The 22,030-nt window shown below is 42.8% G+C and overlaps 1 protein-coding gene across 6 annotated transcripts in view; it reads left to right on the top strand.

The window, feature by feature from the left end:
- mymx (myomixer) overlaps positions 1-22,030 on the top strand; it is a 46,280-nt gene that overhangs the window by 22,483 nt on the left and 1,767 nt on the right. For 4 of the 6 annotated variants that reach the window (XM_084736682.1, XM_084736684.1, XM_084736683.1 and 1 more), the window contains exons 14-33: positions 1,098-1,247; positions 1,504-1,653; positions 3,631-3,887; positions 4,933-5,068; positions 5,442-5,636; positions 6,063-6,215; positions 8,573-8,790; positions 9,131-9,314; positions 9,407-9,562; positions 10,652-11,047; positions 11,234-11,353; positions 14,319-16,208; positions 18,206-18,340; positions 18,461-18,535; positions 18,628-18,714; positions 18,828-18,919; positions 20,117-20,202; positions 20,293-20,356; positions 20,458-20,675; positions 21,811-21,957. In XM_084736682.1, the coding sequence (XP_084592808.1) occupies positions 1,098-1,247; positions 1,504-1,653; positions 3,631-3,887; positions 4,933-5,068; positions 5,442-5,636; positions 6,063-6,215; positions 8,573-8,790; positions 9,131-9,314; positions 9,407-9,562; positions 10,652-11,047; positions 11,234-11,353; positions 14,319-16,208; positions 18,206-18,340; positions 18,461-18,535; positions 18,628-18,714; positions 18,828-18,919; positions 20,117-20,202; positions 20,293-20,356; positions 20,458-20,675; positions 21,811-21,957 (4,909 nt within the window). The remainder of the gene's footprint in view (positions 1-1,097; positions 1,248-1,503; positions 1,654-3,630; positions 3,888-4,932; positions 5,069-5,441; positions 5,637-6,062; positions 6,216-8,572; positions 8,791-9,130; positions 9,315-9,406; positions 9,563-10,651; positions 11,048-11,233; positions 11,354-14,318; positions 16,209-18,205; positions 18,341-18,460; positions 18,536-18,627; positions 18,715-18,827; positions 18,920-20,116; positions 20,203-20,292; positions 20,357-20,457; positions 20,676-21,810; positions 21,958-22,030) is intronic. The other 2 variants (XM_084736685.1, XM_084736686.1) reach the window with 2 other exon arrangements.

Below are 22,030 nucleotides of genomic sequence, written 5' to 3'. Positions count from 1 at the left end.
CCATCTTGAGCAAAATCCTGTGACCTCAACCTCATAATTCGTTGCTGTGAATTGTCAAGTCAGCACTGCAGTTTTTGCACTATTACACCCTTCTCTTATAACCAGCCACAGACATTATGTCACATTTTTAAATGAGACAGAGTTGTCAGGCATTCAAGTGTGACTGAGTACTGAGTGGTGTGCTACCGTTTTCTTATTTTCAGTGATGGTGTCTTCATTTTTTTTCGCAAGTATTGGGTGGATTTAAAGGAGAATATGTAATATATTTACTACACTAAATCATTATATGACAGTGATATACCATTAGAGATTAAAGGAGCAATATGTAGCAACTGCATGCGCAAAAATGATTACAGCAGTCCAAATAGCAAGTTGGGGCCATCGGCTGTATGTTAAATAGGTTGAAATCCTATTTAATATACAGTCCAGTTGTTTCCCCTCATCCCCAGACATGGGGAAGCTCTGCAGGCAGCAGGAGCGACGAACAAAACAGGTACGACTGTTTTTGTTCGCCTGTTTCATGTTCAAATTAATGCTGAATGTTTGCAGAATGAGTAAGTGTCTGTTTATGAGTCATAAGAAATTATTAATGGTTAAAATGAGCAATATGTTAATGGAGTCTGGCAGGCAGTGAGACAGACAGTCATTAACTCTGACTCCAGAGTGTGTATTTTCAGAGCAGTGCGCTTTTGTTGTCAGGATGACGGGTCTAACTTTATATCGATAGACAACTGACAGTTATAACCAGCTGATCAACCTGTACAGTGTTATTATCAAAATATAATGTTGTGTTCGTCTTGCACTCCTGTTCAGTATTTGTGCAGCCTGCAGGCAACCTGCTGGTCAAGTCTGGGGAGGAGTGAACGGGAAACAACTTGCTTCAACCATAAATTGTGTATTGAAAACGGATTCAACCTATTTAATATACCATCTATTTGGACTCATTTTTGAATGCTAGGGATTTACATATTGTTCCTTTAAAGGTCAGGATGAGAAATATCACTTGGATCATGGTCACTGCGCTTCTGGGTCTCTGGCATCTAAATGTCATCTCACTGTTCATCTTTTTAACTCTTTCCCTGTTTGGTCCATCTCAGACTCTGTCCTGGCTGAAGGACAACGTGTCCATGGCCACACAGGTGTGTTCAATAGCCAGCTTTGAGGGGCTGGAGACAGCCAGGAGGTGTCAACATGCTCTGGAACAAGAAATCCTCACCAACAGGGCCAGGATAGAGGTGGTCAAAAGAGTAAGCCAAGGCACACTATTACATACAGTTTCACTCATAACATAAGCTCTGGATGAATTCCTTGAATGAAAATATCCCTGATGTTTTGCAAACTGGGCGCCTTGACAGGCCTGGTTTGTGTTTTAATCAAATAATGAGCTGACATTTCATCTGAGACAGCTTTAGTAACCCAAAGCTTCAGATTAGGTCTATATTTCACAATATAAATAGTCCCTAGTCATCACATGCTCTCATCAGTTTAACGCTCCGTCCCCAGGAGGGCCGCGGGCTTGTCCGTGCACAGCACCCGGGCAGCGCCAAGATTGAGGAGTTCCTCGGCCAGCTGGAGGTCCTGTGGGAAGAGCTGAGGAGGAGGCACCAGAGGAATGCCGTCTTTCTACAGGCCTCAGAGGAGCTGGGTTTTAGGGTAAGATTCATAAAATATCTCACAGCAGGCGCTCCTCTTGAGTCATACAGAGGCAAGTTACTTACCTCTGAAGTTATACGGGCAAATTTATGGTTATGACGGAGGATTCTGGATCTGTCCTCTCATTGTGAGAAGCTTTATGCTGGCCTGGAGCCTGGGCTGTCCACACACACTCATGGTTAGAGGCTCATTTGCTTTCATCTTTACCACCTTAATTGACGGAGTCTGCGAGGTATATCCCCCCAAAATTTATGAAGGCTAATCCAAAGGACATAAATTGCATTGCCATATAATTCGATTATGGGATGGAAAGAGGCTGCAAATCCACCCGGATTGATGACTTAGTTGGAAAGCATGAGTCTTTTATTACAGAGGACGTAGGTCAGAGCATGGTCTGCTTCTATGAGGTAAACCTATTATTGTCTTCTTTGTACAGTACATGACCTCAGGTTGTTTTGGCTCTTAACTAAATCACTTGCAAAACACATTAAATATTTTGTCCTTAAGCTGTATTCAACTGAAAATAGGTCAAAAAGTTTTTGCAGATCACTGCATGTTTCTATGTAGGTTTTACACAACATCTTGGGATTGCACAAATACTTTGTTACTGTGCCCAAGTACAGTTTTCAGGTATCTGTACTTGAGTATTATTTTTTCTGACAACTTTTTACTTTTACTTCCTCTATTTTAAGACAAATATCTGTACTTGCTTCTCTTTGCATTTTCAAACTACCTTGTTACTTTGGTTTTAATACATACATACATACAAGGGGTACTGATTAGGCACATTATGCCTCACTAACTCACACCATTGAAATAGAAACTCTGTTGAGTGCAATGATTCTTCCCACAAGAGTCCATGAGAAATGTGTTATTGGTTTGGTCATGTTGCGTGAGTCCATTTGGAAGTTATGCACTTTTTTTTCTGATAGGCCAATCCCATTGTCAGCCCCTTTTAGCCAAATGGCATGAATACAAACACACACCTTCACACACACACACACACATTTGTCCTCCCTGCCAAATTTCTGCCTCCTTGGTAGAGGACTGCAGCCGTCAAAACGTGGGGATTTGTGTGGACCAACCAACCAACAGATCACCCTGTAGAACTGCTGTTTGTAGCTCAACAGTCAAAATTATGAGTTTAAAAGTTTAAAGAATAAATAAATGAAAAGTCCTTTATCACATAATTATGACCATCGGCACATTTTTGTTCATTTACTGGGCTTCCGTAAGAGGGAGACTCAACCGCAGAGAGAAAAAAGGTGAGGTTCACTCAGCTCTGCACAGATACAGCCGGTAGAAATGTCCTTCAGGGCTCGACTTTTTACTTTTACACTTTGAGTACATGTCAGAACCTGTACTTTTTCACCTTTACTTGAGTTAAGAAATTGAATCGGTTCTTAAACTTTTCAGTCCGTCCAGGAAGCTGCAATGTCGCAAATTCTGCACAACCTTGCAATTTTGTCCATTCACCACAACCTTACCACAAATTTGACCAAACGTCATAGGTGAGTTCCACCAGTTATAGCAGGCCCTCGTGTAAACATCAATTTTTTTTTAATTTTGTCACAGGTCCTGAAAACTTCTATACTTAGTTATTTTGTGCTTGCTTGTTTGAGCTCCAAAAAGATTTGCATCTTTATGGAATATACCCCAGGTGCACTTCTTCATTTGCAAATAAAAATTTTAGAAAGGTTATTTTTTCAGTTTCACTTGGTCCTGTAATTTAATTGCAAAGAATGATGAAATAAATTGCAATATGCTTCATAATTTTTAAGAAAAGCTGCCGTGAAATCAGGCAGGCCACAACTATCCCTCCAACAATCCATGAAATCCTGAAGGGAGAGGTTTTTTTCATACCAGTATCTGTACTTCTACTTAACTAAGGATTGTTTGTACTTTTGCCACCTCTGCTTGCAAATCTCAGCAGCAAAACTTCCCCATCATTAGCCTTTCTGCTTCTCTACTGTACAGGTTGTAAAAGTGCTGCAGGCCCTGGGCAGCCTGGAGGCCTGGCTGGAGTCGGTAGAGCTTTCCATGAAGGAATCTGCTCTTGCCGGTGACCCTGAAACAATGAGCATGGCTGAGAGAGAGAGCTGTCTGCTGGAGAAAGAAGTGGCAGCGCGCAGCCTGGAGCTCAGCGCTCTGCGGCAGGAGGTGGACCGACTTTATGGCCACACTCACCCCCACACACGAGGCTTGGCGGCGCGCATGGAGGAGGTGGAAAGAAAGTGAGTTTCTCAGAAGAGGAGGAGAGGGAGAGGTGTGGGGTATCCCCCTGATGTCTATCATCATGGAAGACTCGTGTTATGGATGTGAACAATCAGACTCTGGTGGTTTCTCGTCACTGTGGTCAGGAAATAAAGTAAGAATTTTGTCAGTGTTTCCGAGAGGTCACAGGTTTGGGCTTGCCATGTCTGCAGGCCAACATGGAAGAGCTTATTCATGAAGTTCCTATTTAAGACAAACAATTTCACCCCATAAACCACAAAAATATATATCCATAGATCTCATAATAAGTTGCCCTTTTTCTCCAAGTTGGCAAAAAATACTCTCCATGTGCTCATTCACTGCGAGGCTCGAGTTTATTCATTTGTGATTCATGCAGCACTTAGCAAGGTCTACCCCGCAGTCCTGACATGCACTTCACCCACAGCCTGTCAGAGTGTGTCAGAGTCACCCAGTCCATGTTTGCAAGACTCCACTCGTTGGTTGGCCCTTGAAAGAGTAAAAACCCGACGGCGTTGGCCGGTTCACTGGACGTACCGATGTCTATAAACACAAGTTCAGACTCTGTAAAGAACACCGAGTTGACCAAAGAAAATAAAGAAACGGAAAGGGCTCTGTTTAAGTGTTTCCAGGGTGGGGGTGTTAGATGGGGCAGGGATGGACACTTGTGCAGTCTGAGGAGCCATTGATGCAGGTAGGGGCTCTCGCTCAGCAGCTGTAAGACAGTCGGGATGATGTCATTATTTAAAGCTGCGTACAAGCAAGGCAAGCAAGGCTCATTTATTCTGGAAAAAATACCCTTTGAAATTTCTCCCATCTCAAATATAAACTCTGCACAGACAGAGTGCCTTCATGCCCTGAAGTACAGGTCATGTTTATGTGACACATGATATATGATTACATAAACAGCATGATGACTGACATGTCGGTCTCGGTAATGTGGTTCTGCCGAAGGATGCAGGCAGGTATAGGCAGATGTAGGTTACAGTTAAGGTGTAGCTGGTCATTAAGAACCTGCTGGTGTGTGTGCGTGTGTGTGTTTCACAGGTACCATCGTGTCCAGAGCGCTCTGACCCAGCAGAACTCAGAGCTGCAGGATACACGCATGCTGACTGAGTTCCTGGAGCGAGTGGAGCTGGAGGAGAGCCAGGAGCTCAGCGGCAGCCGGTACAGCCTGGGACAGGTGAGACGCCGCGCACCAACTGTTCATGTGCAAAAACAGATAACAGATAAAACGAATAAACCAACACTAGTCTGAGTGATATCGCCTGGATTACACACACAAAAAAAACACAAACTCTTTTTGTCCCTGTATTTAGTGTTAAACAATTAGGAAAAAATAAAAATAAAGTCACCCTGATTCCTTAAGTTAAAATCCTTTAAAGAATTATATTCTTAAAATTCAGCAGCATTGTGTCTTTGCATTGGCAGTTTTTGCTACTCTAAATAATCCACCAGCCTCAGAGATCGTAGCGATGAGTATCTCAGAAACACAAATGATGTTGACAGATCCTTTTCAGTGATACTGAATCCATCTGATAACAGCTCTCTAACAGCCTCTTCACAGTGACATTTCCTCAGCTCCTGCGCTGCTGGGACTCCAGAGCGGTGGCGGTGGTGAGCCCCTGATCGAAAGCATGGGGGACCCTGTGGAGGAACTACGCGAGGCGGTAGAGATGCTGAACGACACCGTCCGGGAAAGAGGCCGATCGCAGAGCCACGACCAGGCCATCCAGGAGCTGCTGAGCAAGGTGAGGAGAGGGGAGTCAATTTGGATGGATCTCCACTTCATTAGGCTGTTCCCGCAAAGCTTGTTAAGTTATAATGAACTTAGATGATGTTGAATGGGTTTTAAGTCACAAATAGCTGTGGAAACCAATAGAGCCACATCTGGTTTCCTTTTGTCTGTGGCTATGTACTTTAATAGGCCCCAAACGAGCCGCCACTCCTCCTCACATGAGTGTTTCTGTGTTAATTCAATTTATTCTTGGTAACAAAAAAAAATAAAATATGTCAAAATAGCACATACACACACACACCCAGAGGGGACTCCATGACACCATTTTTAAACACTAATTTGCAATGTGGCTCTCATTGGAAAACAAATAATACACAGTGAAGTATAATGACTTAATGACATCCTACGAGTGCTCATGATGACTCTATGCCTCGGCCAGCATGCCAGCCTGGCGGTACGCGTGGAGGAGTGCTTGTGCTGCAGCAAGGAGCTGAGCCTGGACATCCTGGAGAAGGAGACGGACATGGCCGTCCAGTGCGAGCCGGACCGCTGCGGCCTCGAGGCTCTGCAGGACAAGCAGGACCACCTGGAGGTGAGAGCAGGAAGATCGCAGAACATGTTGTGATTATCGTGTAAATATTTAAAACGGTTCACTGGTGCCAGTGCACTCTTAGAAATAAGGGTTCCAAAAGGGTTCATTCCTGAAGGGCTGAGTTTCTACAAGGAACAATTTGCTTGTGAAGAACCCTGTTTGGAAGACAGAGATTGTTGAGATCCTTGAAGAACACTTTCTTCAAAGGTTCTCAGTAAAACCTCCTGAATGGGTTCTGGATAAAACTCTTGAAATAAAAATTGGGTTGTTGGTAGAACTCCCTGAGTTGGTTCTAAATAAAACTCTCTGAATATAAGGGTTCTCTGTAGACCCCCCGAATGGGTTCTAGGTAAAACTCTCTCAATAAATAAGGTTTCTCATTAGAACCCCCTGAATGGGCTCTAGATAAAGCTCTTTAAGTATAAAAGGGTTCTTGGTACAAGCCCCTGAATGTGTTCTAGATAATCCTCTTGAAGTATAAAAAGGTTCTTGGTAGAACACCCTGAGCAGGTTGTAGATACAACTCTTGAAGTATAAAAGGGTTCTTGGTAGAACCCCCTGTGTGGGTTCTAGACAAAGTCATTGTAAAAATGGTTCTCAATAGAACCTCCTGAGTGGGTTCAAGATTAAACTCTTGACATATAAATAGGATTCCTAGTTGAACTGGCTGAGTGGGTTCTAGAGGAAATCCTTATATATAAAAGGTTCTCAGCAGGCCCCATGGATGAGTTCTTATTAGCACCCTTAGAGGGTGGAAAGACCCCCAGACAGGGTTCTGGGTGGAACCTTCACAATATAAAAGGATTCTCTGTGTAACCTCTCCTATGGAGTTTTGGGTGAACCTTTCACATATGGTTCGAGGTATAACCCTATATATTGGATTCTAGGTAGAACTCTCTGAAAGGGTTCCAAGTGGAACCAAAAAGGCACTATTCCATCCCACTGACTCTGGATTACGGACCTTTGCCGGGTGTAGTGAAAAAGGGAAGCCCCCCCTCTCTCTGCTGCACTCGCCTCCAACACATTGTTCCACAGGCTGTTTCCTGTTGTGCCAGATTTTCTCACATCTAAAAAAGGGCCAGCCCACCCGTTTGATTTATTATATAAACTGCACCATGCAATCACACACAAACACACACAGAGCGTGCAAAAGTTTATTATTCACACAGGATATTTATTTATGCATGTGTGAGTCATTGTTCTGTTAGCTCTCAAAGTGTGTGCGTGTGTTTGTGAGTAAATCTGGTCGGGCGTGTGTGTGTGTGCGCCCAGGGATCATGAGGTTGGAGATGTGGAGGTTGGGGATGGTAAAGTTATAGGTGAGTCATTTTTGGGCAGTGTTATGTTTATCACACACACACACACACACACACACACACACAGCTGTCTGGACTTGATACCATTGAAGAGCAGAAATGACCTAATCTCCCAAACTGAAATAACTGTTCCGTCAGCAGACAGGCATCCACAACTCAGTGTTCTCCAGGCTAACTGTACACTCTGAGAACTAAAGGTACTGACTAGAACCATAAATGGTTCTTTGGCTTGTCCCCATAACAGAATGCTTTTGGTACCTCAGGGGGGCTCTACCTAGAACCCAGTATAAAGGGTTATAACTACAACCATCTTTAAAAGGTTTCACCCAGAACCCTCTATGAGAGGTGTGATGGTTCCCCCAAAAACCCTCTTTCCACCTCCTAAGAGTGCTAACAAGAACCCACTCAGGGTGTTCTGTGAGAATCTTTTTACATTCCAAGGGTTTTATCAAGATCCAAACTAGGGGGTCCTCCTTAGAACCTTTTTATATCAGGGTCTTGCAAGAACCTTTTTATATTCAAATGTTTAGAACCCACTCAAAGGGTTCTAGCAAGAACCTTTTATATTATATTATTATTATTATTATTATTATTATTTATTTATATTATATTATATTATATATTATGGTAACATGAACCCTTGACAAAAATTTGACAAAAGAGTTCTTCTAAGAACTGTGTCTTCTAAAAAAAGTTGTGTGAAAAGATGGAACCTATAGTCTTACAAACAACCCTTGACAAATGGTTTGGAACCTTTATTTCTAACAGTGTATTTTATAAACATTATGAAGTATTAGTCTGAGAGAACCCCTCAGTGCTATTAATTACTGCCTCGTCAAACGGAGAGAGAACGTGGTCAGGGTTGCGAGCGTATAGCGTGGCAGCACATATGCAGACCATATGGGTCTGCAGCTAAATAATATGCATAAAGCTTTGAGGATGAGGTCATCGTCATACAGAGATACAATTGGTACAGGCTGTCTGACTGATACCGAGGATGATGGGAGATGATGGATTTTTTTTTATTGTGATTCTCCACAGATTGACTATGAGGTCATCAGGGAGGAGGTAAAGGAGATGGAGAACCAGACCTCTCGGCTGGAGGAGCTGTGCCCGGAGAGGGTGCACGTACTCGGGGCGAAGATCCAGGCCATGCTGCAGGGCTGGACAGAGCTGGGGAAGAGCGTGACGGAGAACAAATCACGTCTGCGAGAGTTTGTGCAGCTCCAGGACTTCTTCAGGAGCTACCTCGCCATGATGTAAGCAGGGCGTGGGGATGTTGTGACCCGTTCCTGGGCCAGACGTTATTTCGTAATCCTCTTTTGTGAGAACATCTGCCCATTACAATATCTTTTCAAGGAAAGAACAGGATGTTCTCCTTGTCAAGCACAGGTCCCTGGTGAAATGTATAATTTAAGATGTGCTGAGAAGGTCAGCGGGAGTTTCCTGGGCCGAGTGTGACAAGGCGATGAATGTCTGTCCTATCAGAGAGAGTCTGGTCATTCTCAGATTTTTCGACTGCATGGCTTCTCTCACAGCCCCGCTCCTTGTCTCCTCCACCACCTCCTCCTACCCCAACCCCCACTCTCTTTTGAACAGCTCATGGACAGAAGACACCAGGTCGTGCATTTTCTCCGATACCGCCTTGCATCTTGGGAAAGATGGCCAGAGGCCACTCGCGGCAGAGCTGGACATGCAGATTGAACAAAAGTTTGAGGAGTTTGATGAGCTGGTGGCAATGGGGACGAACCTTTTAGACAAAGAACACCACCTCACACAGATGGTGAGCAGGGTTACACGTGTATGACTCACCGCCATCCCTGATGATATCGTTGGTTTTATTGTTTTTTACAAACCCTGAGTAATGTCTCGCAGGTAAAAGAGCGCCTGGAGGAACTGAGGAGTATGCTTGGGTGGATCTTGGTGCACTGGAGGGCTCAGAAACAACAGTGGCTTCACAAGAAGAACAGACAAGAACCTTCACAAGATAACATTTATTCTGAGGCCACGATGTGCCCTCCATTAACAGAGGTGAGAGAGCAGAGAGGCTTTTATTGCAGGAACAGACTAAATGTTGCTTTCAGAGAGTTCTACCTAGAACCCAAAGTAAAGGGTAACACAATCTGTGAAAGGTTTCATCCAGAACCCCTGATGAGAGTGTTAACAAGAACCCATCAAGGGGTTTCCACCTTTTTTTTTAGATTCCAAGGCTTTTATCTAGAACCAATAAAGAAGGTTCTAAAAATAACCTTGTTTGTTCCAGTGTATTTCAAATCCAATGGATTCCAATAGATGGAGAACACCCTCTGGGGGTTCTACTGCAAACTTTTTTATATTTAAAGGGTTTTATCTAGAACCTACCTCGGGGTTTCTACCTAGAACCTCTTCATATTTCAAGGGTTTTATCTAGAACACACTTGTGTGGTTCTACTGAGAATCTTTTTATATTCCAAGCCTTTTATCTAGAGCCTAAGGTGGTTCTATTGATACTAGAACCCTCCTAGAAGTTTCTTCAAGAACATTTTTCACTCCAAGGGTTTCATCTAGAACTTACCAAGGGGGTTCTACTAGGAACTTTTTTGTTCCAAAGGGTTTTATCAAGAACACACTCAAGAGGTTCTACTGAGATCCTTTTTTGCTTCCAGGATTTTATTGAGAACGTAGTTGGGAATCTACTGAGAACCTTTTATATTCCCAGGATTTTATCTAGAACCCATCTAGAGAGTTCTACTGAGAACCCTTTTATATTATGGTGCAAGGAACCCTTGACAAAAGAGTTCTTTAAGGATTTCAACAATTCCAATTCTTTAATTGAACTTACTGTTACAAAGAACCTTCGGCAAACCCTTTCTACAAAAAAATGGGTTCTTCAGAAGCAAATTGTTCTGGGTAGAACTCTTCTGGAACCCCTATTTCTACAATTCCACAATGTCATGTTTAACATTTAAGTTTTACTTTTCTTTGATTATTTTACAAAACTTCTAAAACAACTCATAACAGCCTGAAGAAGTTCTGAGGATTTTGACATAAAACTTGAGCAATCAAGAACCGAAAGATTAACTGCCTGTGGATGAAAGTATTTATTTACCGAAATGAAAATTTGTTAATTTCTTTTCACAGCTTCACACACAGAGTTCAGCTCCTGAGCTAGAAGTCTACCAGTCCCATCAGTCCCCGGTCGTCACGCCGGAAGACGACAAATTCAAGGCGGCAGGAGACAGCCGGCCCTCATCCCTGCCACCCAGACAATCCGAGCAGGAGCAGGAGGGGAAGCAGCTAGAGGATGGGTATGAGATCATGAACACCATCGGACCACGGGCCGGCGAGGCCACCTCCTCCTCCGAGTCTCCCAAACCCTCTATTGTGGTCCTCAAAGAACCAGGCAGCCCTGCTTTAGGGGGCACGGTCAACCTCATCCTTAGCTTCGGTAACACAGGGGACAGCCAGGTTCAGGTGCTCGACCCGCCTGCTAGGACAGAGGAGGCAGAGGAGGAGACCTCTGAGCCCGTCCACAGGGTGAGAAACACACTCATCACCTCACAATAAAAGTCACCAAACACTATAATGAAGTGGGATGCCACTTTTGAATGATGCTCCGAAATGTCACTGCATGGGATCTCCCTCCTGGATTGTCTGCCGCTGTTCATTTCTCCTTCTCCTTTGGCCTTCATATCTTCCTTTTTCCCCCGTTTTCTCCCTCAGCCCGCTGTGCCTCAATCTTCTGCCTGTAAAAACTTTTGGAGGCGCTGCCAGGGGCTTTTGGAAAATACTTTGGGTAGTTTAAAGCGAAAGAGAAAGATTTATCGGCAGAGTGCAAACGAGGTAAATTGCGCGGTGTGAACTGGCATTGCATGCTGCGTCTCATAGAGTGCTGGGACTGCATGCTGTGTGTAGTTGTTTTCTGGGGGCAGCATGCTCTACTAACCCCTGTTACCAGATGCAGCCAGTCTGCAGTCTGTAAGCCAGGCATGACAGTTAAAGGAAACAAGTCATGCCAAAGTGCTATCATATTTGCCCTCACACCATCTCTAGAGTCACTGTGGCTGGAAAACGTACAGTTAATGTGAGGAAAGCAAGAAAAGACAACTAACCATTTTACTGTCAAAAATGAAAAATTCCTACTTACATGCAGCCATGAATGCAATCCAAAACCAAATAAATCCTATTTTTAATGAAGTACATCCTGTCATGATATTTAATGAGATGGGAGAAGAGAGATAATATTTTTACAGTCCGTTTGAAAAATATAACGCTAATAAATGAAATGCAGTGATCTGTGCTCCAGTCTGTGAACGCAAATCTGTTCCTTATAACATGTTCATGACCAGTTACTATAATTTATACAATGAATTAATACCTGATATGTAGTATTATGCCAACCCTAAAAGTTATTTAGGCTCTAGTAAAATTCTATGTGACATGTTTTGCAATTGACTTACTCTATGTAAATGAAAGTGGCTGTGCAAACTGGATTACAAATCACATTCTGGGGCATTTTATTTAAAATAAACTGTGAATTATCTTTGCAGTATTTATGTTTAAAGGGCCAGTGGGTAAAATTTATGGGGATTTATTGGCAGAATATGGCATAAATGGAATATAATATTGATTAGTGTGTTTTCATTAGTGTATAACCTGATAATAAGAATTGTTGTGTGACATTACGCTAAGATAGTTAGGTTACGTTATCTTATGGTGAGTTGAATTACATAACGTTCCACTGAGTTACGCTACACTTATGTAATGTTGAGTTATGCTACATTGAGTTACATTAAGTTATATTACGTTATGTTGCATTGAGTTACACTGACTTATGCTACGTTGAGTTATGTCATGTTATGATAGTTACATTACACCGAGTTACGTCACATCATATCACGTAATGTCAGGTAATGTTGTGCCATGTCACGTCACGTCACGTCACATCACAATACAGAGAGAGCAGATCTTCTTCCATAGAGATCGCCGTGTTTCCGAAAACCGAACACTGGTTATAGATGCAGCATTAAGTTTTACAGCCACCATAGTTTCTCCTACAGTCCATAAGCTCAGTTAGAAGCTACTAAATTCTACTCACTGGTCCTTTAAAGGGCTCATGTAATCCGCTGTTCATTCCAGCTTTAAAAATAAGAAATTTTCTAAGGAAGCTTGAAGCACTGAAAACAAATGAGTATATTTTGGAATCCATGTTTGCAGTACTCTGTCAGTAGTCATTTTGCCCTTTCAGTTTGTCTTGTGCAAACTCAGATAAATGGTTAAATTCCCAACAGAAAATCAGACAGTGAATCAATAAGTTACAATCCAAACTTTCCTCCAACATTAAAACTTTTCTTTGGAAGTCAGCGTGTTTAACAGGCCAGGACTTAAATCTGGAGAGCACAGCGACAGAACGAGGGTGATGAGTAAAGACAGCACACACAGTCTTCTCCCTGCTGTGAATGTTGACAGAAGCTCTCTCTTCCCCTTCTGTCATGTCACCACAAGCCTGACGTAAACCTGCTCTCGTCTGGCTCTGCGTGGCTGTGCCCCGATTGTGTAAAATAAGTGACCTCATCCTCGCTTCCTATGAAACTTGTGCTCCAAAATGGCTCCCAGCAGGAGTGAGTCCTAAACGCCAGTACAGGCGCAGCCATTAGACAGGGAACTGGTGCTGAACTTTTCGAGAAAGGCCCCCAGACTGCACACCATGATTTATAGTCTGGGGCTTCCACAGAAACAAGAGATTAGTCACAGAGTTGAAAGGTCAAGCCATTACAGCTGCATATGACGGCATGTGCAGCCACATATGATTTTGATTAAGCCCTGCAAGTGTGCAAATGCAATCATGTCTGTGTTCTTTTGTCCTTTCATCTAATTTTTTTTTGTCTTTTGTGTTTTTTTTTATACATTTGCATTGCTGTGTGGGGCTTGTACATTCATGAATCCATTGTTTTCTGGGATGTGTGGGATGCAGAGGAAAGAGGCTGATGTTTGTCTCTGAAAAGTAGCTGATTGTCTCAGTCAGTTTTGCTCTCATGTCACCATTCATCTGTAACACATAAACCAGCTCTTGTTCTCACAGAGGAGTCCTGCAGCAAGCATGAGTCTGTACAGGGTTAACCATTTGTAATAAAGCATTCGACCCATTCTTGAAAATTGGGACAAATCAAAACGACTTAAAAATATTACTACCAACACTCTAATTCCAATTTTTTGTTGAAAATATGTTCTTTAAGAATTTATATATATGTAATTTATACAGTGTTTTGTTTCTATTCTTACTCTATGCCAGAAGATACCTCTGTCCCACACAAGAATTCACCGTTTCAATCAATTAAAGGATATGTTAAAAGCTGTTTAAATCTAAATTACATTATCAACAGAAATTGGAAGTGGGCAACATTAAAATGATATTTATTTTTTGAATGAAAATAGATCAAACTTTTTGATTATACAGCTAATTAAATAATTTTGTATTTTATGCAAAGAAAACCATTAAACATTTCCTGCGTGTTTTATATTATAAAACTATGACTTTTAGTGTGCCTGACACAAAATTCAAGTCCTCAGCTGCAAAAAAAAACACTATTTAATAAAACACTAAATCGATCAATCTAGATTGATAGGTTGGCCAGTTGCAAGGTTTAATAGCCAAAAGTTTGATTTTTTAGAACACATTTTCCCAACATAATTAAAGAATAAGAATCAAAACCTCCTCAAAATACAGTCCCAATTGTCAAGAATGAGTGATTTACTGTCTCGGTGATACGAGAGTTCACACACGCCTAATATCCTTCTCTTTTTACAGGTAAGTACCTACTTGCATGTCAAGGATAGCAACTTGGCTGCGGCCCCTGTGTATGAGAGTATCACCCTGCCCCGCCAAAAGAGCCGCTCTGCAGCCTCAGCCTCCCCTGCTTTCTCGCCATCCGCCTCCACCTCGCCGTCTTCCTCAGCGCCGGCACCTCAGGTGGCTAACGTGAGCTTCCACCCTTCAGCGGGCGGCAGCGGCATCTTCAGCAGCCTGAAGAGAATGGGCAAGAAGAGGAAGAGGAAGAGAGACGCTCGCCGACACACGATCCAGAAGATCATGGGGGTGGAGGAGCAGACGGAGGGGATGCCTCACTATGCCTGCGAGACGACCACATATGACACGCACACATGGCCGCTGAAGGAAGGCAGAAGGAAGAAGAGTCCGCCAAAGAACAGGGATGGAGGAGAAGCAATGGCCTATATGAAGAACCCCCTGCTGAAGGACATTGATACAGAGTGTGCAGGAGAATACAGCATCACTCCGTACGCTGTGTCAGAGGGCCCGCCTACAAATCATGTGAGAGGCCACTGCAGATTCCTGTCTTTGGGCTCTGTGCTGAGCTTCGACCTGCCTAAAGACATGACGCTCATCCCCAGCATTCAGGACATCATCACCATTGCCCCTCCGGAGTCCAAAAAAGGAGCAGGGACTGATCCAGACCCTCTTTCACAGAGACACACGGCCCTGAGCTCCTTCAAACAGACTCGACCCACTCCTGCTGTCACGCGGAGTTCGGCAGATATTTCTGGAACTTCGCCAGTTGTTGTGAAAGATCTGCCTGATGTAGACAAGGGCTTCCAGCCACCACCTCCTCTTCCCCTGGAAGAGGATGAGGATCAGACCGTCCCATGCAACGACCTGTCTGCTACCCAGCTCCACGAGGATGCAGAGCAGGAGTGGGACAAAATGTCATCAGAGGTCAAAACCAGCCAGCCTTCACAGTTCCCTATTTATGTGAACCAAGCCCAAAGTACAGCTGAGCATAAACACGGCTGCCCCAGTGTCCATACGCTCATTCGAGACTTAAATGGACACCAGTACCATAAATGTGCAAGATCTCAGAGTCCTGGACTTCAGTGTGTGAGCCAAGCCTCGCATATGGTGGTGAATCTGAAGTCAACAGTGAGCGTGAGTGTTCGTCAGGACTCAGTCGACTCTGGGATCTCCACCTCCAGCAGCATCAAGCTTTGCACCGATGCTCCATGTCCAGATAACCTGCATCCTAAGGGAGTGGTGGGGCGGCTCATGTCCCTCGAGGTTGGAGGCATAGACTGCGCCAAAATGAAGGAGAACACTGTAACACCACCGGGTCCATCAGCAGAGCACGAAACAGAGCCCGTCCACCCCGACCACCAGCAGTTTGAGGAGGAAGAAGAAGAGCTGGAGGACATCTGGAACCAGACGACGAACTACAGACAGAGCATCTGTTCAGACATCATGTATCAGCCCAACCAGGAGGAGTCCGAACCCGCCGACCAACCCAGAGAGCCCCTTTCCCGCTCACCTTCACCCAAGTCCCCAGCTGTGCTTTACAGGAACCTCGCCACAGCCTCAGCACCCAACCTCCTCGTGGCTGAGTTTAAACTGCCCTCCCACATCCAGAGCTTGCTGGGTTATGACAAGGAGCAGAGTCCCAAAGGTCCCCACCCTCCGCTGGCTGTAGGAGACAGGAGGTCATGGGCGGCCTTTCCTAACCGGGAACCAGCCAGCAAGACGTCAGTGACGGTGAACGAGACGGCGTCAGATCCAGTGAAGCTGCCAGATGTAGGGGACAATCAGAGATATATTTATCAATACAGGGAGGACGAGGAGGAGGAAGAGGACGAGGAGGTGGAGGAGGCAAAGGTGGGGGAGGAGGTGGATGAGCACACAGGTTGTTCGAAGGTGAGGTCAGCGTTTGATATACTGTGATATCAAAACCTAGGAGTCTGGATCAGCTCACCCAATTTACCAAAGAATAAAAATCTCACTTATTCCTGCTGTTATGTAGGTATGAGGATAGTAGAGAAAATTCCATCCTTGAGATTTCTTCTTGAAAACGGATGATTCCCATAAAGGGGTTGATGCTGTGTTATGTAGCCGAGACAGTTTACACTGTTTAAAATGTTTGTTTGTTTTTACTGCCGTAAGCAGAGATGTTCTGTCACCATTTTTTCCTGATGATATGATGATATATGATCCAGCATTTTAGGGTGTCTCAGAGGCATTTCCACTTCTGGTATCAGTATTGTAACAACCTGAGCAGTAAGGTTGGCTTTACATGGTGAGACTTTCAAGCAGCTATCTGCAGGTTGCAAATTGCATGAGATAATTTCCATGGACCTTGACAGTTACACAAAACAATTCAAAAACAATCCAAATCTGATGCAACACAGTGGAATTTTACTAAAATTAGCTAGATAGATCAGATGTGTTTTGCCATCTATTCTTCTGGAACTAACTGGCTAGTTTGTTCCTCTTTTTTCTATCATGGTTGTGTCTGCAAGTCCATTCATGTGTATCATGCTATTTAGTATGCTAAAACAACATGTGAGATGTTTTAGTACGTCCAAAGCCTTCGTATGAAACCAATAGCAGATGAAGCTCCAGAACAAATATTACAGCATGCAAGCGCTGGATACTAAATCAACGTAAATATCTCATAATGAAATGCAGAAGTGCTGACAACAACAATAGACAAACACAGACAGTAACCAAAAACACTTAGTAAATGCATAAATTCTTTTAATTAGTTCGTTGTCTGCAAGTTACCACAGTTATGCGTCTACAACTGGCAAGGAGGCTCTCAGGCAGTGACGTGGCACTAAGGTGACCAGATGAGAATGGGTGATATTTGGGACATATCATATCAGAAGGATTAAAATGTGTAGAATAATTTAGAGTAACATCAGACTAATAATTTGGTATAAATATTATGAAAATTAAGTACAGATTCTGAGGAAGATGATGCACTGGATGTTTACAAGATGCATGAACTGTAAATCATCAAACTGTAGGAGCATGCAAACACATTGTTAGATGTTTTTATCACAGATTCCTCCAGCAAAACTCCAACCATCAACAGTTTGAATGACATCAACAATGTGATAATTACCATGTGCAATAGACAAAGCATGTTAATATACTCTTACTATATGTTTTATCATAAATTTCAAAAAATAAAAAAAATTGTTTAATGACTAAAACCTGGAATGAGAGCCTTCATAAGTGCTTTGATCAGAATATTTTCACAGATTCATATTGTCTATCACCGTAGTGGTTAATTTTCAGAGGAAACAAGAGCGGATTTGGGAAAATTGCTTGTAATTTGGGTCTGTCCTGAATTTTTCAGGACATCAGGTCGACGTGGCATGCAGTGAGCCAAAAAGATACATATGACTCTGTTTATGATTAAGTTTATTTACACAAAAGTCTAGGTTCAGCAATTGTACTGTACACATTTTGGGTATGTGGAGCGCAGTATGTGACTTCAGTGCATACGTGTAAGTCTTACATTTGTTGTAGTGGGATGGTGGCAGAAATTTTTACAACTATTTAAAACCTGAGTAAATAAAACCAAAACTATCAGCATGTCTGGATAGCAGCAGAGATAAGCAAGAAAAAGTTAGTGTTTCATGTAATTTGGGTGAACTGAAACTTTAACCCACCTTACCTCATTTATTATAATTCTAATGAATGCATTAGTAATTAATTTAAATGGTTATACAATATAAACGTGTATGATAATTATCATGTTTACAAATTAAATTAATTTTGCCCTAAACCTGTAGCTGTGGTCAGTAGCTTTTATCTCTGTGGTGTTGATATTAAAGGCAACATCTGTATGAGCAGCTAATATTTCATCATCAGTGATGTCTGATGAATCGGCTCTTTCCAAACAGGACCACTCAGTGAGTCTGCTGTCAGTTCACATGGGTTTGGACGGCGTCTGCCAGCAAAGAAAAGCCTCTCAGAGCCTGGACAACATGGAGGAGCAGGAAGGCTTAGCGGCCACTGGAGGGCGCTGTGTCGCACTGGTGAGCGTGAGCACAATCTGTTCAGCTCTTTGAGGCCGTTAGAAATATGGCTGTTATGATTAACTGCAGAGAGGAGTTGTTCTTTTTGTCTAAATGTTGTGTTAATTTAAACCCTTTCAGAGCGGAAAGCCTGAGCTGCAGTCCATGGAGGGAACGCTGGAGAGGAAACACAAGCTGCAGCTGGGAGGAAAGAAAGTAAGAAAGGCTCGGTTCAACGTTTGAGCCAGCATGGTCAGCAAATGTAAAGTCCACAGTCAGCAGCACACACTCTTATCTTATTTTCACAGGCAGCCTCCCGAGGCTGGAGCTCCTACCACGCCGTCCTATACAGACACACCTTGTGCTTCTTCCAGGATAGAAAGGATACACTGAGGGTAAGCAGGAAAAAAGGACATCAAAAAGACCAAGAGCCCAGAGGAGCAGAACTGGTAAATAATTGAATTGGTTGGTACGAAGTCAATGATGATCAATCTGTGCTGTGCTGCAGAGCTCTGCATGTGGCCTCCCGCTGAACCTCCTGGGAGCTGAGTGTTCACCTGCACCGGAGTACACCAAAAAACCCAACTGCTTTCGACTACAGTAAGAATTTAATAACCACTAAATTACAGTGATGATGCATTACACAACCCCCAATTCCAAAGAAGTCTGGACCTCATATAAAATGTAAATTAAAACAATGATTTGCAAAAACATTTTAATTCGGTAAAAAGACAAAATAGTTCATATTCAAACTGACTAACTATTGTTTTTCATTATGAATTTGATGCCTGCAATAAGTTTCAAAAAAGTTGGGACAGGAGCATGTTTACCACTGTGATACATCACCTTTTCTTTAAACAACACTCAGTAATGATTTGAAGACTGAGGACACTAATTGTTGAAGTTTTGAAAGTGATTTTTTTCCCTGTTCTTGCTTGATATACGACTTCAGGTGCTCAGCAGTCTGGGGTCTCTGTTGTCATATTTTGTGCATCCTAATGCACCACACATTTTCAGTGGGAGACAGGTCTGGACTACTGGTGGGTCAGTCTAGTTCCTGAACTCGTTTACTACAAAGCCACGCTGTTGGGACACATGCAGAATGTGTCTTGGCATCGTCTTGCTGAAATAAGCAGGACGTCTCTGATGATGTCATCTGGATGGCAGCATATGTCGCTGCAAAACCTATGTAGTATCCTTTACACAGTCATGTGGCTTTTTAATGCAGTGTTGCCTGAGGGGTCAAAGGTCACGGGCATTCAGTGTTGGTTTCTGACCTCTCCCCTAACATGCAGAGATTTCTCTGGATTCACTAAATCTTTCAATGATATTATGGATTGTCGATCTTGAAATCCATAAATTTCTTGCAGTTTTGTGTTTGTCCATGCAGTTTTTTCATAAAGTCGTGAACCTCACCCCATCCATGCTTGTGAATGACCCTGTAATACCCAATAATGTTACCATAACCTGTTACCAATTAACCAGTTTGCCTTTTGAATGTTCCAAACAGGTTGCCCCTGTTCCAACTTTTTCTAAACATGTTGCAGGCATCAAATTCAGAATTAGTGTATATTTACAAAAACAATAAAGTTTATCAGTTTGAACATTAAATATCTTGTTAAATATCTTGTCTTTGTATTGTATGCAATTGGATATAGGTCAAAATGTATTTGCAAATCATTGCATTTTATGTTATACACATATTTTTGAATTGGGGTTGTAGATTGTGCACAGCCGTGTGTTTGACCATTCATCATTTTGTCTGGAGGTTGTAATAGTTGTGTTTCTGTCCCTCAGGCTCCGTGACGGGTCTGAATATCTTCTCAATGCCTCCTCACGCTTTATGATGAAGAAGTGGATGATGAAAATACAAGCAAACACAGGTAGACATCTTAATTTCAAAATTAGTGTATGTTAATTCTTGACAAATGTGAAAATTATGTGATTCATTTACATGTTTTCTTTCTTAAAAGGTCAGAGTGAATCTGTGACATCGTTAACAAGCATCCCAGTTGATCAGGACTTCCTCATTTCCTTGTAAGACATGACGGCTTATTGACGCCTAACTTTTGATTTTCAAAGTCAGAATGCTTCTGATCTTTACAATAATGTAATAATGTTTTCCAACCACCTCGCAGAAACCCCTCCCTCTGCTCCACTTGTCATGGTTTGGCCAAATGCCACTGCTCCTCCCAACATGATGTCACCTCCACATTCCCCAGGCGCAAACCACCGGCCGCCGCCCAAACCAAAGAGATTGTTGTCCTCACCAGAGAGTTCACTCACATGCCACAGAGTCACTTAAGGAGTGTTGATGAGCAGTCGACCACCTCATCCTCAGATGGAGGCTGCTGTGGTAAGTCCCTCAGCTGTGCAGACGAAAGCTATATTTACCTGGGGAGAGTTAAGTCAATCCGCTCCACAGTCACACTTAGAGGAAGTAGCGCAGGCCCCACCCTCCATCGTGGGCCACTGAATATTCCCACTGAGCCACTGGTGGTTAGAGGATGCACTCATCTTTGGTACTTATTGATTTAACAGGATTTTCATTCGTTTTCCCAACAATGATTTTATCAGCCGAGCTGGTTTCACTTGCTTCTTTCCCCTCGAGGCTAATGATGAGTTCAAAGAGGAATTCAGGGTTTCATTTAGCTTTGTAGAGTCTCATTGCTATGATAAGTGCTCTAACCACAGAGGACAGTAGTGAATGGCTGTTGCAGGTGTGGTGTCTACCACTAGGGGGAGCTAAGGTATTGTCTCACACTAGAACAGAGGTCTTCAATTTTTTCACAGCCTTCACAAGATAGAAAACATACCTGGGACCCCCTCATGTCCGTCCCTTGGAATATTTTGACATAATCTATGTTTTTAAAGAACTACATTAGAGAAATGTAGTAGAAAGATATTATTAAAAAATATTTGCACACAGAATACCCACAACATACAAAAACACGAGCATACATCAAAAGAGGATGTTTCACTTTCATTTGCTAACAAGCTCCTTCCTGTAACTTTGTCAAGGAAAATGTGAACACAGACTTATTTTTGTCTGATTTCAAGGAGAATCCAACTTAAATATTGTTATTACGTGGCTTTCTTAAATCCTCGACTCTAATTGGTCGATTGCAGGTCTGTTATTTCTGTATAGCAGACTGTTGCTACGGGCTCAGTTGTTATTACAGACTAAAACCTTTGTGTTGTGGTCATGCATCACTTTATATTATCCCTTACTTATTAACGTGCAATGATCAAAATGAGCTTCTGCAACTAAACTTTATCAATTAATTAAATAATCCTTAGTATTGCAACTTTAAATGAATCACTCTTAAAACTTTTCACAGGCCATAGATTCCTTTTTGAGAACCGCTGCACTAGAACATCACAGTGCTGCTTGAGCTCCCGTCTGTTAGCGCAGTAAAACTTTCACGTTTGTTGTTCAGCTCCTCTGTTCTTCATTTCTGCTTTTAATAATTATCTCTGTCTCTCTCTAGATGATGATGAAAGGATTTTAAAGCAGACACTGACTCACAGACTGTCTGGAGCATCCAGAGACAACACCTCCTCCTCCCCTCTGTCCCCTCTATCCAGCGGTCACGACTGTCTTAGCAACAAGCGTCGCTCCCACTCCTTCACATCAGGTTACTTTGCAGCTATTAACCTAAATGAGCTATAATGCGTCTATGAATCATAAACAGCTGGTTTTTCTTGTCA

This window comes from Lutjanus erythropterus, chromosome 14 (assembly GCF_056507025.1).
Source record: "Lutjanus erythropterus isolate fLutEry1 chromosome 14, fLutEry1.hap2, whole genome shotgun sequence".
NCBI classification, from domain to species: Eukaryota; Metazoa; Chordata; class Actinopteri; order Lutjaniformes; family Lutjanidae; genus Lutjanus; species Lutjanus erythropterus.
The sequence above is the reverse complement of the archived record's forward strand: the minus strand, read 5'-3'. Positions and strand labels throughout refer to the sequence as shown.